The 19,594-nt window shown below is 44.2% G+C and overlaps 2 protein-coding genes across 3 annotated transcripts in view; one reads left to right on the top strand and one right to left on the bottom strand.

The window, feature by feature from the left end:
• LOC106748334 (protein Wnt-1-like) overlaps positions 1-9,632 on the top strand; it is a 57,475-nt gene extending 47,843 nt beyond the window's left edge. The window contains exons 3-8 of the mRNA XM_014626749.1: positions 410-590; positions 3,509-3,632; positions 3,944-4,101; positions 7,163-7,340; positions 7,782-8,013; positions 8,822-9,632. Coding sequence (XP_014482235.1) covers positions 410-590; positions 3,509-3,632; positions 3,944-4,101; positions 7,163-7,340; positions 7,782-8,013; positions 8,822-9,023 — 1,075 coding nt within the window. The 3' untranslated portion in view covers positions 9,024-9,632. The remainder of the gene's footprint in view (positions 1-409; positions 591-3,508; positions 3,633-3,943; positions 4,102-7,162; positions 7,341-7,781; positions 8,014-8,821) is intronic.
• Positions 9,633-13,149: 3,517 nt separating this feature from the next.
• LOC106748314 (UDP-glucuronosyltransferase 1-7C-like) lies at positions 13,150-19,192 on the bottom strand. Of its 2 annotated transcripts, XR_001374734.1 has the most exons (6): positions 18,528-19,192; positions 17,549-18,199; positions 16,755-17,100; positions 16,421-16,676; positions 15,070-15,657; positions 13,150-14,876 (listed from the first exon to the last, which is right to left on the bottom strand). XR_001374734.1 is itself a non-coding variant. In XM_014626704.1 (5 exons), the coding sequence occupies exons 2-5, from the start codon at positions 17,941-17,943 to the stop codon at positions 15,149-15,151; spliced, it is 1,506 nt and encodes a 501-aa protein (XP_014482190.1). In that variant the 5' UTR covers positions 17,944-18,199; positions 18,528-19,192; the 3' UTR covers positions 13,150-15,148. The 2 variants fall into 2 exon arrangements, 1 of the variants encoding a protein (XP_014482190.1); XM_014626704.1 differs by having other exon boundaries at positions 13,150-15,657.
• Between the last annotated feature and the right edge of the window lie 402 nt (positions 19,193-19,594).

Genomic DNA, 19,594 nt, shown 5'->3' on the forward strand with positions numbered 1-19,594 from the left:
AATCCTATTTTTATCTCAAACATGGAATGAAGCTTATTTTCCGCGATTCGAATCGTAGTGCAAAATGGAAAGCGGAAAAAATCTTCGGGAAAACGTCGGAGATGATATCTGCTCACGCTTCCCACTCATTGGGTTAATGCAAGAGTTCATTCTGTTTCTCAATCAAAATATAATACCTAACACATTTATTTATTTAAAAACCCAATCAAGTACACGTCCATTTTGTTCAATGACGAATCGATCGGGAAATGAAACGAACTTCTGCAACTCAACCGAATCGTGTGTTCATTTCCCAGCTAGAATTCACGGAATGATTTCGGGAGGTCGAACTGTGATCCCAATTAGATACCGAGAAATTTTCTATGCTGCTCGCGTCATGCTTATCACGTGTGGCATTGTGCGATTGCAGGTACCTGGGGCTGGAGCCGAGGCTGACATCCGGCACGATCCAAAGCGGCGGTGCCGAATCGCAGACGCAGATCACCGGCGCGGGTGTGATCGGGCCGGCGAGCGCCGAAAAGACCTGCAAGAGCGCACACCTGACCGTCAAGCAGCAGGCGATATGCTCTCGCTCGCCACCCGTCCTGCAGGTATTTACCTCGCGGCAGGCCTGAGGCCTTTTCTCTCTCTCTCTCTCTCTCTCTCTTTCTCTTCCTCTCTCTCTATCTCTCTTGGATTAATAGCCGGGGAAGCACGCGGCTAATTCGATTCGCGGGACCTACGACCGCGTGCCGAACGAAAGAATCCCCTTCGGCCTTCTCCTCGCGAGTCGCTCGCCCGAGAGAATCTCTCCGCTCAAAATTTCGCAGCTCGCCGGCAGCTCTCCGCATCGGTGTGTGCGTGTGTGCGTGCGTACGTGTGTTGTGCGTGGCATTTGCCGCGACAGATACGCTTCGTCTCTCGATAAGCGAATCGACGTTTTGCGATTAGTGCCGACACGGTGATTGCCGCGTTGGTTTCCATCGACTGTGCGAAAGCTTGACTGACGATTAAATCGGTGGTACACGGTGAGTCAGTGCAATTAGAGACGCGTGTACCTTTCGTCTCGTCTTTCACGTGCAATTAGAGACGCGTGTAGCTTTCGTCGTTATCGGCTTTCTATTGGCCGTATGGTCGCGATCGTAAGTACAATTAATTATACTTTATGTACGACTTGATTCGACACGCTAGTGTGATAGTACCTTGTTAAAGTAACATACAAATTTCAGCGGACCGTTTTTAACACAAAATCTTTTACTGTGTGCTTAGTGGATATTGTTTCCTTTCTTTTCGAACTCTTTTTTTTCTGTTTGCCTTTTTTCCAATATTTCTGCTTTAGTTACATATATTAAACAGTGCTTCCCGTTAATAAAAATTATTATTATTGTTACATTGATATAGTGATATATAGTAGTTACACAAAATATACCGAAGATTTAGTGCGGTTTATCCTGAGAGATCACGATGAAATCGGCGCTCTCTCGGTACTTTTCATCGGCTTTCCTCTTCGGCGGTCCAAGAACGGAAAAGACTCGGCCGGTTCACGATATTCAGCTCTCACGACAATGGAGAACGAGGAGAGAGGCGGTGATATATACGGACAACAGACACAGTGTGTGTTGGAACGAATTTGTCTCTTACGATCGGTATCGGCGCCGTGGCCGTCGGTTCACAGTCGGCACCGGCCCGTGACGAAAACCGGCACGAGGTGTTGCGGTTCGCTCCCCGCTCGCCGAAAATTACCGTTTACCTTTCCCTAATGCACGAAACTTGTCGGGGGTGAGAGCCGGATGAAAGAAAGAGGAGAGAGAGAGAGAGAGAGTGAACAGCGAGGGGAAAGCTGGGCCCTGTCTAGGAATCTAGGTACCTAGGTAAACTGGACAACCTTCGGGAGGCCTCCGATATCTCTTTGAACGCCGCCGACAACGGTGAACACGCGCACCCGTCGGTTCCCCTCTGCCGCAGTCTCCGACAAAAGGGCCGAGAACGCATGAATATTCATATGTCAATCCTCCGATATCGGAGTTCGATTTTTTAACGAGCGACCGAGCCCGTTAAAAGAGACGGCTGTGCAACAAGCAACGCCGGCCCGGCGACGTGCGGAATGCCCGTCGTTCGATATTAACATTTATCGCCGGTCGATTTACAGGCTCGACGTCGTCCTCGTCGTCCTCGTTGACGTCGACGTCGTCGATGCGTCTTTTGTTGCGCTCTCGCTGCTTCGTTCGGGGATTCAGCGGAAATTTCAGCGGTAATTGAAAATGAAACAATAAGCGATAGCGATACGTGAGTCAAGTTGCCGATGGAATTTCTGGTGTGACAAAGTTAAAAAGATCCAAACGATAAGCCGTTGGCGAAGAGCCGGGGTATTGCCGTGACGGAAATTGGCACGCTAATTAAGCGTCTCGGCGCGTTTTTGACACGGCCTCGTTTAATCCGAAATTCGGTCGCTATTTTTGGCGACTGTTATTAGAGGCACGAGAAAGTTCGGATTTTTGGCTATATTTTTCTTTTATTAATAGCCATATTTCCAAAAATTGATTTTTCGAATTTTACTTTATGATATTAATTTATATTATTAACGAGACAATACGTGGCTTGCTGTCATCTTTCAAATAATTGTCTAATTCCACGTTTCCACGATGACTCGTTTGTTTAATTTAGAAGATCGTCGACGATCCCATGAAATTTTGCAGTAGATAATTTGTTTATTTATCCATTTACCTACATTGTGAGAAAAAATTAAAAAAATATTTATTCAATGAGCAGTCAAGCTGTCGATCATTTTTGTACGCGGTAGAAAATCAGAGCGTGATAACAATGCATTATCCATACTTTACTTATTAAATTATTACTTAACTTAAAGGATTTTATTATTTACACTGAGAGAGAAAACGTCTATGAAATAAAAAAAATTTTTTCGGTGAGTATTAATAACATATTTACACGAAGATACATATTTTTACATTGAAAAAAAAAAGAATATATATTCATTTTTTTAAATCTGTAGTCTCTCATGAAAACAATTGTTTATTGTATTTAAATAAAAGAACAGATTTAAATGAATATGTCGTTAGTACTCACCGAGTAAATATTTTCTATCTTTTAGATATTTTTTCTCTCAATGTACGAAAATAAAGTCTTTTGGAGGTGTACCAAATGAAAGAACAGAGATAAGTTGTAAGGGACAGAAGCAAATTAAGTAATAATTTTAATCAAGCAAAAGGTAGAGATAAAGCATTTCCATCACCCTCCTTTCCTCCGCATGCGAAAATCATCGACAGCTCGTGTTTCCCGCGGAGGAGACCGAAGATAGCCATGAGAGCCACGCGCGTGAGAGGAGCGCGTTAACCTTTCGTTTTGTTTCACGTCGTTTCACTTCATTTCACCGAAACATTCGTCGTTTCCGTTCGATGCGAGGAAAAGTCGTTCGGTCGTCGGCGCGTCCGCAGGCGGCGCGTCTCCCGAGAGAAGAGTACTCTCTCTTTCCCGAGCGAGCCCTCATCGTCGGTTCTTACTTTGCTTGCAGGCGGTGAGCGCTGGTGCCAGGCTCGCCATCGAGGAGTGTCAGCACCAGTTTAGATCGGCGAGATGGAACTGTTCCGTCAGCCCGGAAAATCCCGAGAACGTGTTTGGCGGCGTCACGTTAGTCAGTAAGTGCTCTCTGTCTGTCTTTTCGCGGTTCGTCGCGTTTAACACGGCCGGCGTCATGCCGCATTTCGAATGTGTTTCACTTCTCTCCGGAGTTCGCTCTTTTTCTCTCCCTCTCTCTTTCTCTCTCCCTCTCTCCTTCCCTCTTTCACTCTCTTTCTCTCTTTCGGTTGGAGAAAGAAAGAGAGAAAAAGAGAGTCTATTGCGCGCTTGTGGGCGCATTCGCACTCTCTCCTTCATGTGGAAGTGAGTGCGCCCGACCAAGTGGCCACCACGCGACTTGCAGCCACTGATAAAAACGTGCGTTTCGCAGATAGCCGAGAGGCCGCGTTCATTTATGCCATATCAGCAGCCGGGGTCGCTTACAGCGTCACGAGGGCCTGTTCCAGGGGCGAGCTCACCGACTGCTCCTGCGACAATCGAGTGCGAACGCGACGTCCGAACAACTGGCAGTGGGGAGGATGCAGCGAAGTGAGTGAGAATTTTTCCGTCTTTTCTCTTCCTCGATGTGCGCGCTTCAGTTGTACGACATAGCGACACGCGTGGTCCCCGGTGCGCGGTATCGATTTTGTATCGCGAGATCGTATTGTACTGAGGTGGAAATATCCCAAAAACCAAGAAATATTTGACAATTGCGTCTTTGTATCAAGAAGAGAGAAGCCTCTTAGCGGCCATTACGTTGCGCTAAACTTGGGTTTAATTTCAGAGCTATTTTGGCTTTTGCGTCAAGAGAAAAGTCTATTCTATTTAAATAGTTTTATTTAATCTAGTCTATTTAAGCGGAAAAATTTCGATTTATGGAAATATATCATTAGTACCTCCGAACGAATATTTTCTATGTTTATATTTTTCCTCTCAGCGCCAATTATTTAACATTTTTTATCGTCATAAATTTTGTACTGTTTTTATCATTTATCATTTTTTTTCAAACTGTTGTTATTATTTGTTATTATTTCTTAAACAGTTTCCTTTTAAAGGACATTTATACAATTGTATTATCACTAATATGTGTGTGAATGATTATACTCATATTTTTATTTATCACATTACCGCCATCACCATTCACACGTCACAATTTGTATTAGATTTGTGTTATTTTTCTATGTTATTGACGATGATTCGGTAGCGGTGACGCGACGGTCTCGAAATCTCGGTGGACTCGCGAGCCGGAGACGAGCGACCGCGCGAAACAGATTTTCCGCCGCAGGTAAGCCGCTCTGGCGTTCCGCGACACGTGGGGCATTGCGCGGAGGGTTTTTAAACTTGCTCATCGATCTTCGGCCGACATCTCCTTTACCCGGCTGTCTTTCATCGGCGGGTCGTCTCACGACGGAAATTTTAATACCAGCCAGAAGACAAAGCTCGGGCAGTAAACGGATGCGTTTCATGCGAACGGCTGACCCCTTGTAGACATTGCCGGCTTACAAGGGGATTAAGGGAGCTAAGCTTGTTAAGTTGCAACAACCCACCGCCGCCCGTCCCTTCGCTCGCTCGCTCCCGCCTGCAATCCGGACACACGTAACTTACTCGAGCACGAGGAACAACGAGGAGTTCGCACGCATATATCGTACATGTATGCACACGTGTGTGTACACGTAGTCGCTCGCACGCGCGCGCGCGCGCGTGACACGTGCAGAAGAGGTTGAGTTGTTACACACGCTCATTCGGCCGGGGGAGTATCGACGAGATCGCAACGGGAACGCGTCTTACTTTTGCGTATTGAGGCGATAATTCTCTCCTGCTTGAGTTTAACTGGCCGCGGAGGCGGCGCCAACCATCGCCGGGTCGCGATCATTCGACGTGTGAGCGCGCGATTAACGCTTTCCCTCGAAATGTATTTTCACGCTCGAAAGGCGATATCGATTTGTCGCGAAATCACATTCTTCTAGAATCACTTCTAGAAGAAGAAAAAGAAGAGGAATTCTTCTTCGTCGGAGATAAAAGGGATTTTTTTTATTCTTATTATTTCCTTTCCTTTTCTTATCATTTCTTCCAAACAACTCGTGATGTTATTATTTCTTAAATACTTAAAAAAAAAACGTTTTCCTTTCTCAGGTAATTTTTCTTACTATTAATTCCAAGTAATTCTTACCATTTGTTTCTTATTATTTTCTAAATATTTTCCTCTTAGAAATTCTTCTCTCTGTTAGATAAATTCTCTTTTTACTTTTTAGAAAAATAATGTTTATTATTTATTATCCCTCCCATCGCATCGTTCGGCTCTTCCTGGTTTACCCCGTCTCTCGATTTTAACTCGGGGAGTTTCTTTATCGCGGGAGCCACGGGTACGAAACGTGGCGAAGATTGCAAGGTCGAATGTATCTTAACGAGGGTGCTCTCGCCGGAGAAATGTCCCGGCGACAGATCTCGGCGGTAATGATGTTTGCCCGCTCCTGGCGTGTCTCGGAGGCAGCCGGCGGTAGCGAGGGTTCGCTTTAACCGGACTGAGGCGGCGGGCTGTCATCGATAAGTCGACGTGCGTGATGCCGCTCGAGAAAGAGGAAGAGAGAGAGACGGAGAGCTGCTCACGGCAAGGATTACGTTTAGACAGCATCTGACAGCGAAAGCAAAGAGGGCACGTTATAGTCTCCTGCCGTCTCGCTGACGCGTGTCGGGAAATATTCGGCAGCGACGAGGATGTACGGAAATAATAGCCGAAGTATCGTTCCGCTGTTGAGTCCAACCCTCCGAATGGAACCCCATTCTGGCAACGAAAGTGAAATGACTCGATGCCATCCGCGATATGAAATGCACAAAATTCGTAGGAACAATAACGTAAAATGTGGTACGACATATAATAATATAATATAAGAAAAGAGAGAGAGAGAGAGAGAGAGATGAGGAACACACAAAAATATTATAATATTTATATTAAAAATATATGAAAACATCGGGCATTTGTCAAATGAAAACGATAACGAAATACTTTATTAATTGATCATTTTTGCGAATAAAATAGACACAACATCGACTGAGTATTATTATTATTTTTTTCTTCTCAGAAATTCAACGAGTTTATTTTTCTTTTATACCTATGCGAATCGGCAACTTTCTACGAACGCGAGGATTTGCCAGAAAAATGGAAGACTCTTCTCGGCGACTTGATTCATTTAGAACCCCTTTGAATTGCGCTTGATACTTATTCGGAACGCAGTGCGACGAGATCGGCGCCGTTCGTCTCTTTGCACAACAACTCACACGTCCGACCACGCGTGGCGAAACTCGCAGCGCGCATTCGTAACTGCGAATCGCGCGTAAAGCTGCCTCCGAAGTTTCACAGCCCGGGGGGTCCTTAAGTGGCCTACGCGTCCTACGCGAAAATCCTCGCTGAGCTTAGGATCTATCCGCTTAATCTCTGCGGCCATTGTCGACTGCGGGGCCGTGAAACGCGAGGAACGGACGGACGCGCTTTAAAGGACGCCTTAATCTTTCGGACGCTCGTTAGTCGTCGTCCCGTTACCTTCGTCTCTTTCTCCGCGGAATCTCACGTTGTCTGTGAGAATATGAGTAACAATGTGTTGGTCGCACGCAGGATATCCACTTCGGTGAGAAGTTCTCGCGAGAATGGTCCGACGGCGGCGAGGAACCGGTGAAAGAAGGCGTCCTCCACGGACCGAAAGGGCTAGCTGGCCAGCTGATGAGGAAACACGATAGCGAGGCCGGCAGACGCGCCATTCGCTCTAGGATGCAACGTGTGTGCAAGTGTCACGGTGAGCCAGCGAAATGATTAGCCGTCCGGTAGCCAAATGCCCCTTCGGCGAACTCTGAAACTCGATCTTGGAGTGATGAATCTTTCTCTCGGACGCGAACTCCGTGAGTGGAAATTTCCCAATTGGGAGAATTGAATGAACGGACCTTTCAAAGTTTCCGCTTCTTAGTTCGAGGGAAGGATCCCTGACCTATCACTTGATCTTCACCGTAGAACTTGAAAATTCCCACTGAAATATGATAATTATATACTTCATATTATATATATTTATATCCACACGCATAAAGCATATAAATATTATCATATATTTTATGCTGTGTATTTTACCAAAATATCTTAATTACATTATAATTATATGCAATTATATTATAATATATAATTATAATTATAGAAGAGACACACTATCAACGATTCATCTCGCGCTTCTCTTCTTCCCCGACAGGCATGTCCGGCTCGTGCAGCGTGCGCGTGTGCTGGAGAAGACTGCCGACATTCAGGGTGGCCGGGGTTGCTCTGGCGGCTTTGCACGAGGGCGCCGCGCTGATGCGGCTGGCGCAGCGCGGCGGCAGGAGACCGGCGAGGCTCAGACCGGCGCGACCCGATCTCAAACGGCCGAACAAGACGGACCTGGTTTACCTCGAGGACAGTCCCGATTACTGCGAAAGGAACGTCACGTGAGTGTGACTCGACCCGTCGTCCCACGCTATTGAATTACTCCGTCACGTTTACTTTTATCAACGCGCGTCAGGCAGTCCTCTCCTCAAGGCCCAGTCGCTCACGCGCGCGTTTTCAATGACGAGGCGGCGACACGCGAGTTAGTCGGAAAATCCTCCGACGATAAAGTCGCCGCGCGAGATCGTGGGAAAAAGCGGAGGGGGTGAAGGATGTTCCCTGACGCCTCTTTGTTTCTTCTCGTTTCCCTTCCGCACGGACGATCGGTCTCGCCGAATTATAACGCGGGGAGAAAGAAATTGGCTGAATTAACGCGATAACGAACGGACCGACGCGTTTTTCGTCGGAGGAAGTGGAGTTTCCGGTTCTGAAAAATCGGTGTTTCTCCAGCTTGAAAATTGAATGAATGAATGAAGTTTCGGAGTCTCCATTTTCTACAAGTTCACAGTCGAGGAAAAAATTACCGATCGGCCCTGATCTTCATATTATTTATTGTCATATTAATCCAATCGATTTCTGGCTCTTATGAACCTGGAATCCCGTTTTCTCACGATCCGAATTCGTTTCTTAAGAACCAGAAATTTCGTTCCCACCGATCGAAACGTTACGTTATAATTCAATCCATTTCTGCTTCTCATGGACCAGGAAACTCCTTATAATTTAAATTTCCTTGTAATTTAAATTAATTTCTTAAGAACTGCAAGTTTTTCATCAAAACGCGCTCGCCCCACGCGTCCACTCGGGCGATCTTCCTCCGCGTTCAACGAATCCGCATTAATCCCCTCTCCCCCTTCTCTTTCCCCTTCCCAGGCTCGGCATTCCCGGCACGCGAGGCAGAGTGTGCAACAAGACGTCCCTCGGCCTGGACGGATGCCGGCTGCTGTGCTGTGGCCGCGGCTATCAGACGCGGGTGCAGAACGTCACCGAGAAATGCAAGTGTCGATTCGTCTGGTGCTGTCACGTCAAGTGCGAGCTGTGCCGGCACTCGCGCGAGGAGTACGTTTGTAACTAGGCGCTAGTTGAATTTGTATTCCGCTACCGCGGCCTATCCTAGGAGTACACACACACATGCACACACACACAGGCACATACACATACATACACATATGTATACATATATAACTTAAGCGTGCGCGCGCGAGAGCGTGCCGCTCTCTCTCTCGCGCGCCCATGATCGCCACTTTTGCGTTGTACTGTTATTATCGCGTTTTACCGTCAGTCAGCCGACAGCCGTGAGAGGCTACGCGCGTCACGTCGACGCGGTTTTCTCGCCTGACAGTCCGCCGGACGGTCGATCCCGTTCTTCGGCAACGTCGGCTCGTACGGGCGAGCAGGACGGACGAACAGCGGACGTATTTCGTCCCGGTGGCTGCGTTCGGCGAAAACAACGGTCGTGCAACCGTACCGAGTAAGAATTATCTGTGATCGGCGCATGCTTTCAGATTTAAGGTGTAAGTACCCGGACGCGTACCTAACTCTCTGGACATCCTTATTGCTTTGGTCTTTATCTGTGAATATTTTGAACTTTCAACAATATGTTACATATTCCATATATATGTGTTATTCTATGTTGAAAGTTTAAATGTTCACATTTAAAGATGAAAATAATAAGAATGTTTGGAATCAGATACACAGAAATAAATTGTTTTAAATGGAGAACAAGTGTTCTCATATATAAGCAAGAATCTTATAATCTCAGAAGATTTTTAGCCTTGAAGTGAGTTCAACTAATACTTGCGTGAAATTCAATCAAATCGAGACCGAAAATCTAAGAAGATTATAATAGTCTCGCTTATATATGAGACAATATCTAGTCTTGATGTAAGACGAATTTGTTTTCCGTGTACGTGCCCAGGCATTGGTACTTTTATCTCGCCTTACCGATCACATTCATCTTCCAAGAGTCACTTGTGCCCGATTCTAATCGACGATTAACTTAACGGAATCGGCCAATCGCATCGATCAGTTCAGCTAATTGGCCAATGGCGATCGGTCAGTTCCCTCGAGTTGATCGTCGATTAGATTTAAGCCGTGATAGTGGAACAGGCATCGGCCGTTGTGTTCGCTGAAGGTAGCCGGTGTCGTTCGCACGATGCGACGACGTGATTTCGAACGGTCAGAGTGCGTCTCGATCCCGGGCAGCGACCGTGTAACCCTTCCCCGCAGCGGGAATGCGAAAAGTGAGAAGCTTCGACGATTTCGGCGATCATGTGACTCTTCAATCTGCCGAAGTGTGGCGCTCTTCGGGAAGAAAACTTCTCGTTTCTCACGTTTGCAACGCTACGTTCGAGTGGACTTCTCCGCAACGGCCGAGGTACTCAGTATTACTGCCATCGTAGGTGATATATAAGGTGGTCCACTTTCACCTCGCACGTCCATTGCCGTGTCCACGTCCGAACCCCCACATCCGCTTCCTCCACGTGGAAGTTGACGTTAAGGACGACGCATGACCGTGAGCTTGCCGTTGCGTGGCTTATCGGCCTGGCTCGACTGTCAGGTGTGTGTGTGTGTTGCATGTGTGTACATGTATGTGTGTATATGGCTGTGCGGCACTTTACTTTTGCGCGAACGTTAATGCATCGCAAGTCAGTGTGTTACTTTAATTTACATTTAATCGCGTAACTCCATCTCTACCCGAATGCACACGCCGCAGACGAAGGAGAAAGAGAAAGAGAGAGAGAGTGTGTGTGTGTGTGGAAGAGAGATTGATATTCCAAGGATGCATTAATACACATGCCACGCACATGTATGCTCGCTTTAGCACATCATCGGACCCGCGTGCGATCCGATCGCCTCGAGTCCTGGAGCGAAGCGGGCTGCGCCGCGAACGGCACGGGATCAAGCTTTTTATTTGCGACTATTATATATACATACATACATACATACGTACATATATATATATACATATATATATATTTATTTATTTTATACGCCTGCGCATATATAATTATGTATATGTAATATGTATTATATATAACATATTTATATATAATTATACTTATTCGATATGTATAATCGTGTATAATTTATGATATATATAATATATACACTTATAATATGTATAATTATATATAATTAATTATATAATGAATTAAGTATATAAATTGAATATACATATATATATTTAACGCGTATATAATACGTGCGTTTCGGTTAGACGTACGCATGAAACGTGCGCGTTCTCCTCGGGGGGAATCGCGGGGCAAAGATTTCCACGTCTGACTTTTTACCTAGACATCCGTTCGTGACGTATTTAACACTAGAACCGCCGAGCTTGGTGGGTAGAACCGCCATAGGCGCCAATTTGGCTCCTATTTTTGTTTTCGGATACTGAAAAGTTATTTTGATATTATCTCCATTATTTGGGATTGTATTCACATTTAAAATGATAAAAAGTCAGGGAGAACTATTGAGCAATCTTGACGGGAATAATACCCCGTCAATATTTCAAGAAAAATCCAATATTCAGTTAAATTCAATAAATTTCACGATATCTGATATTTCAAAAAATATTTCATTAAGGTTAAACATTTCCTTAATCCTTCATAAGGAACATTATGATTCACCTTGAAATATATCCAGTAATTTTCCCGTAATTTTCCTTTCGTCGACTTTACAGTAGCCTCAACAAAATATTTCCATCGGGAACAAAATTTGTAGGATTTATAGAAATTGTAAAGGTCGGCGGAGCTGAAATAGCACTATCGGCGGTTCTAGTTTTAAGTGTCTCGCAACGCTCGACATCGCGCCCTGGTGTGCCAATTTGTTATTTCTGCGCACGGCAGAGAGGAAGAGAGAGTGCATCTGTGAGTGTATGTGAGAGAGAGAGAGAGAGAGAGAGAGCGAGCGAGCGAGCGAGCGAAAGGAGCGTGACGACTACTCTTTCCGCGGGATTCTTTCGCTTCGTGTGCTCCAACAAATTTGCGTATGACGCGCATTTGTCTCACCGTGTATCGAGGTGACGACTTTCGTTGATTAGAAGTGTCTCACTGCGGTGTATTGATGCGCGCTCTCAGAGCGCTGGGTCCTTCTCTTCGGCCTGTAATACACGGAGCAAAGCGCGAGAACGCGCGAACGATGCGAGTTGTGAGGGAAAAGATGAAGAATGGGGAAGAAGGGGCGGTCTGACGAAGCGCGAATCCGCCTCGACTCGCGCGAATCGGGAACAATTCTGCCAATGAACGATGTATATAGTGTCACCGTTTTTCTAGGCTCTACGTCCACGATCGTCGTTGTGTATATATATACGAGAACCTTCGTCTTCGTTTAGGAGGAGGGGGAGAAAAAGAGAGAGAGAGAGAGAAAGAGAGGAAAGAAAAGTGATCGTCCTGAGTTTTCTCCGCGGCTCACGCGATTCTTGACTGATACTCTCGCGATTTTATCTCACTGTCACACTTCATAGTATACATATATATGTATAGAAATATATGTATATGTTGCGCATATGTGTATGTATGCAATACGGACCCGGCAGAACGGCGTTCTAGTCACTTACGAATTCTCCTGATTCATATCAGCCGACCCTCTAACACTCGTACGCTCGGACGACGAACGTCGCGCGTTAGATACCCCGTGCGTGCCGGAAGACGTAACGTGTACATCGTCCTTTTCTACCTTAGATAATACCGAGAGCACTGCGCTACGCGATGTCTTCTTAGCGGGATAATCGGCAACCTCCCGAACAGTTCGCTGAGAGAAATCAACCCGAACACCTTTCACACAACGTGTGCACGCGCACACACACACACACACGTGCATGTGTATTCGACTACGTATATACAGGGTGAGGCAACAACCATCGCCATCTTGAATATTTTTGAAACGGGAACAGGCGAAAAATGTGTCCAGAAATCGACAACTTAAATAAAATTAACTAATAATTAATTTAAATTTAAATGTAACAGAAATTGCATCGTGAAGCGCTCGTCTTATGGCTTTATGCCTTTTATTCGGCGGAGCAGCTTCAAAGACCCGAAGGCCATATTTGTTTTTCCAAGTGATACTTTATTCAAGGTAGTAATGGCTATTTAAGGTGACAGTGATCGTTTATATTATATACGTGCTCGCTTTATGGTCACACAAGCGCGCGCGCTCACATATACACATGGACGGGATTCACCATAGAATTTCTACACACATACACGTGCGTATCAAATTTATATTTCTCCAAAGCATCTCCGGACTAGAATTACGGCGGATCACGTTTATTCGATGAGCAACTCGACGACAATTCGAGACGATCTCATTATATCACGAGTACAGAATCATCGACACTTCGCGAGGTTGCGTAATCCGTAATGATAACGGCTTACTCGTTTAGAATACGGCCTTAAGGTAATAATAATAATAACAACAACGTGTAACAGATATCGCGATTCGTCCGTACATTGTTAAGGATCCTAGCGATAAACGTAATAATAACGTAAGCAACCGACGTAAGCACGCACGCACGCACTTATGCATGCACGTACGCACGCACCTACGTATGCAAGCACGCACGCTCGCGCCACGACGACGATATGCAGAGAACTCAGTATTGACAAACTGTAATTTATTTTCTTCACGATAATACATCACGTTATACTCCCGTAGTTCTTTCCAGTCGAATTATGCTCAGCTCGTTAATAATAATAATAGTAATAATTTGTTCTCGAGTAATGGTAACATAACAGTAAGTCATTCTCGTAACGATAATAATTATAATTAATAACAATAATAATAGTAATAATAATAATCTCTTCGCTAGCTATGACGACGAAAAGCCTAGCTCGTAACACTTGTATATTCGTATGTACCTGTATTCTACGTGCATTTATATATAGATATATATAAATACATATGCAGAAATGTCCGTACACAAGTGCAAGTATATTCGTGCGTACCGAGTCGCCCTCCCCCCTCCCTTCTCCGCTCGATCTAGCTATAGCAGCGTTAATATCTAGTTACCGGACCGAAAAAAAGGTGAAATAGCGATTGCTTCTTGACAGAAAAGGTGACAAAAAGTGACCCCTCGGAATAGTGAGCAAAAGTGACGTTTTTGTCCAATTTTGAAAATAACTGAGGCCATTTAAGCAAAAAAGTAACACTTGCCCTTTGTTTACAATCTTGCTTTAAGACGCAAGCAAATTGACCAATCACAGTTTATCAGAAGAATAATCACCCGTGGTTGATCGAATTGCTTACGGCTTATGTCTTAAAGCAAAGTTATAGACAAGGACTTACTCTTACTTTCCCAGATTTATCTTTTAATAACATATGATGAGTTTTTTTCACAGTACGGTTTGAAAGTTCATAACAAGGAAAGATCAAGAACGATACAAGTGCGTTTTCGGAGCAGTTTTATTAAGACAGCAAAAAAAAATATATATATAGAACGACTATATTTTACAGATTTAACGATAGAGCTAAAAAAAAGTGACTATAGTGATCCATTTTGAACGATAGTGAATTTTTTAATGACTAGTTAAGGAAAAGTGACAAAAAGTGACCTAAGTGACTGGTATTGAACTCTATACATACTAGAAGGTGCATACTTCAACACGCTGGCGATCGATCAGACAAAGATAGTTGACGATACCCATTCACCTATCTCTCTCACAGCTCTGATCGTTCGAAGACTAAGGGCCGATCTCAGTAACTCCGGTGAACTTAATCTATTAGGTCGATTAAATTTAAAAGTTGCAGCTGCAAAATTAACAACTGGTCATTACTAACCAATCATCACGACGACTTACGAGTTCTCAAAATCTTGTTGTCGGCAACTTTGAAATTTAATCGACCGAATTAGCTTTACCAGGGAATTGGTGGCCCAAAGGTGTGCTCTTTCCAATATGTACACAGGTTGCTAAAAAATTCGATCGACAATCTGAAAGGAAATGGGGGACTTCAGAATCAATATTTTTTCAATAGCAAGATCTAAACCAGAATCTACCTTTATTATAATAATAATATCTATAGATAAGAAAATGTTGAAGATAGGTGGAATTCGTCCCTACACAGAAACAGAGGAGGTACGAAATGGCTTAACGCAATCGTTTATTTCGAAGTCCTCCATTTACCTTCCGAGTTCGCGAATTTTTCAACACCCTGCATAGCTCAATGATGACTGAAAGGTAGTCCTGCCGTAATACCGTTTCCTCACAGCATGTGTCGTCCTTTCGACCTCTCCTCCTGGTAGGCGTCGATGACGCGTTGCAGCACCATGAAGACGACGCACGCGACGATCCCGAAAAGCAGGCCCAACCAGATCCCGGCGAAGAAGTCGCTGTCTTCAACGAAGGTCCTGGCGTCGCTGCTCGGCCTGAGGAACCTCTCGCTGCCACCGTTCTTGGTTCTGGCGACGTAGCCGAGCCAGTAGACGAGCCGGTCCGAGGCCGGGTTCAATCTGTCACGCAGCGCCAGCGAGACCTTACGCGCGTTCTCCCGGTAAGCCGCCGTTTCGTGAATCCTCAGCACGGTCTTCGCGAGTTCCTGGCCGTTGATGCGGGCCTCAACGGTGTGCGCGAAGCCCAGCTCGACCGCGCGCTCGCTGTTGCGCACCTCGTGCGCGTCCCGGGGCAGGCATATCAGCGGAGAGCCGTGAAACGCGGCTTCCAGGAACTCCGTGTCGGCGCAGTGACTCAACACCACGCGGGTCCGGCTGTAACCTGTGTGCGACAATGGACTGTTTATTGTCGTGGTGAAGGGGGAGGGGAGGGAGGGGAGACGCGAGAGTTGTGGGTCACGCTGTGTCGCGTTATTATTATCGCGCCCTTCGCGCGCTTGTTGAATTCAACGACGCCGCATTCGCCGCGCACGTATTCTCCGCCGGGCCGAGCGGAGTGACGCCTTTCGATTCTCGCGGAGTTTCCCTTTCGTTTCCGCCGTATACCGGGTATTCCCACGCGGCAACAATGTCTTCCCGAGAGCGAGACGGATTTCGCGGCACGTTCCTTCGCGGATTTACCGCGGAGGTTAATGGCTTACGAGCTGTTCCGATACCGCGCCTACGCGCTACGCTTTGTGATCTCGCCGTTTTACCGTACAACGTAGCTGCTGTACTATAAAGTAACTTTATAATATTATGTCATAAGGTTACTTTATAATATAGTAGATATTTATATATATATATATATATATATATATATATATATATATATATTTGTATAGAAGATTATTATATATATAAAAGATTTACTATATATATACTAGAGCAAACAATTTGAGTGGCTTCGAAAGAGTAATACCGTAGAAGGAAAATTGCTCTACAGTCATCCCTTTAATTTTTTCTTTTAAGTCTCCGTATAGACTTCAAAATATTTTTTTTCTTATGCTGGGACATCTTGTATATGTTATAATTTCATTTTCATATTAATTACAATTACTATACAATAGCGTAATTAGTCAAATTTGATGAAAGTTTAATTTTACCTATGAGATCTTGCCGGTCGACGTCGCTGTGGATAAAAAGATTCTCCGGCGATTCGGTGTTCTTGTTATCCTTGTTGATCCTCCAGACGACCGACTGTCCTTCCCTACCCTGAGGCAGTTTCCTCGCCAATTCTGTCACCAACGTCTCGTAATTTCCGTCTAAGAGGACAACAATGGTACCCAGTCTGTGCTCTACCAGTGACTTCTGCAAATCCTTCAGCAAAGGATGCGCGCCCCTGCAGTGGTGGCAGCCGACCTGAAAGCGGTTTCAAAGTGAGACCTCAAGCCGCAAAAATCTGGCGAAACGAAGAATGATCGAATTGGTCCGACGAACCTCTACGAGTAACTGCGTCAACGATGCGAAGTTCGAACGCAACACCGGGTCGGCTCCCCAGAGCACCAGGCGAACGTCGGAGTAGAGATGCTTCATGTTGGTATCGATATCCGGCAGATATTTGGCTACCAAGTCCAAGACGGGAGGCAGATAATTGTTCCTGGCGGCGGAGGATAAGGAATCCTCTACGCGTCTCGCTCGGAGCCTGGTCCATATCCCACCGCTGTGCATCGGCAGGGCGACTCCGGTGCTCTGAAACGCGTACACCTCCTCCTCTGGACTTCCTATCCAGATCACCGGGATAGATTCGATATGTCGCACCCACGGAAGTAAGCAGCCATCGTGTCTGAAAATATTGAGAAGGAACATGTACGGAAGTGAAAATATCTTCTCAAATATGCTCTGAAATATTTAACTCATGTTTGAGAGAGAGAGAGAGAGAAAGAGAGAGAGAAGAAAGAAAAGTGTGGAAATATTTACTTATTAAATTAATATATTTAATTAATATTGAAGATAAATATATATATAAGATTATATTTATTTTCTGTATTAAATATTATTTTCTTTCTTATATTTATCACATATATAATATTGACATATACATATTATTACACAATATTATTACAATATTATTATATACATAAATGTGAAAAATAGCAACAGGTTCAAATTAATAATTTGAGGATTGAGGAGAAGTGAAAAAAGGTATTATATAAACTAGCTAAAGGTGATGAAATTAAATTGATAAAGGCTTTTGCAAAAAACTACAACAAACCAGTACAGAGTTAGCATACCTTAATGCTGGGAATATAGTGAACGTGGGCTGCAATTCTTTCATTCTCTTGAGTACTTCTTGGTCCCTTAGTAGACTGTCGCATGCATTTACCGCATATGCTTCTTTTTTATGTGCTGCTTTATCTGTATTAACGTTCAGTTGCAATATTTCAACGTCGATCAGATTATTATAAAGCTTGTTAGCTGCGTGAGCTGATATTATCAACGTCGTGTCGATCCCCTGATCCGACAGAGTATTGGCGAGCAAAGATGCGTCATATACATTCTCAAATGCGACTATTAGGGCCGATATAGGTGGTGCTGTCAAAATAGAGCCGCTTGTAGACCCGAATAAGTAAAGACACACGTATAAAGTGATCGACGCCAACATTATAAATCTATTCAAAATATACATCTAACTTTCAATTTTGCTCTAATTATAAAATTCAGATGTGTGTCTCTTTGTTCCTCTCTTTCTCTTCTCCTGTCAACACGATTAGGCATGAAGTTTCAGTCCAACATGCTCTAATGCTAAAACATTGTTTTCTGATCAAATATAGCTCCAAATGTAAAAGTAGAGATCGTACAAACTCTACTGAATGTAAGTATAAATATTTATATTTGGATTTGATATTGGCACTTTATAAGTCCCTGGTACACAAATAGCGAATCTGAAAGAAAAAGAAAACATTTGTCAGCAATGTAACATTTGAGGTATCCAGAAATTGTCTCTTAGGATTTTAGCAGAATGGCTGATTTATTAGTTTAAGACAACATTTTATCAAGTCTTTGTCTTCAAGTAACGTGCAATGACTATCTTGTGTCTTAAACTAAAAAGCCATTCTATTTATGATTGATGGCAAGCCATTGTATGATATATAAGAAAAGTAAACAAATGATAACTTAGACAAAGATTTGGGGCATTTAACGTTGTCTTTAAATTACAAGTCAACCATTCTGCTGAGACCTTTAGCTTTCAGAATAAAGTCGTAAATAAACCTTAAGCAATCTCTTGGAAATCTGGAGAATCTCTTGGAAATTCACTGATATCGCCTGAAGTATAGAAGATACAATGTTCACTTATTGCTCTCCAAAACCCTCAATAACCAAATAGACTTTTACAGCCAGCAACATAAATATATTCATATGCATTGCTTCTCTGTGATTGCTCCTTGCACTATCATTGCGTGGTCACGGTGCGTGTCAACCATTGTTTGCAAACTTGTCACTGTCTGATAATACGAAAACTTATCTCCTCGAATGCGCTCTCGTGCGATTATAATGCAGCGTTTCCGACCCGGGGTAGGATTCAGCAGAGGCTCATCAACGCCAGCCGCAGCGCTTTATCGTTCCCAACGTGGGCGCGCATCGCACGAATCATCGCCGTGTCGCGCGTATGAATAACTCGCATTGAACGCAGAACCGTCGCGAGACGTCCGCCTGCTTGGAACGAGCGTGTAATGTACATACACACACACACACACACACTTCTCTCTCTCAGTGATTGTAGGCGCCCTTTCGAGCAAATTAGTGAAAGTAACGCACGAACGATGAATCGATGTCTGATTTCCGTTTCTTCTCGAAGAGTCGATGGTCTCCTCGATATTGTTAAACCAAATTATAATTCTGCAGGAAAAGGAAAATTAATTCCTGCGGCGAGAATCCTGTTAATTCAACGTTATTAGATTGTATGGCCGCAAGCGAATATGTGACAATGTAAATAATTAAGTATACAAAGACTACGTGAGGATATCTCACCTGAATTACATCTTTCGTGAAAAAATAAAGATACAAGCATGTCTCGCTTTGATTTTTATTTTTTAGTAATACAATTTGTTGTTGAATCTCAAGGGAGATCAAAAGAACTTCTCGGTTTTGATTGATAAATAGAGACGAAGTTTATCTGTGAGTCGTGGCTTAATCGATCTACCGAAGAACAAAGGTTCGACTTATCCATCGTCGAGTCTTACTACTGAAAAATAGATCTCCGTCCGACTTGTCGTTGAGACGTACTACTTCCACGATTCTCCAGTAAGGATGGTAGCGCTCGTAACGGGGACTTTCAA

Source organism: Dinoponera quadriceps, unplaced genomic scaffold (genome assembly GCF_001313825.1).
Source record: "Dinoponera quadriceps isolate SergipeBrazil2010 unplaced genomic scaffold, ASM131382v1 scaffold2723, whole genome shotgun sequence".
NCBI classification, from domain to species: domain Eukaryota; kingdom Metazoa; phylum Arthropoda; class Insecta; order Hymenoptera; family Formicidae; genus Dinoponera; species Dinoponera quadriceps.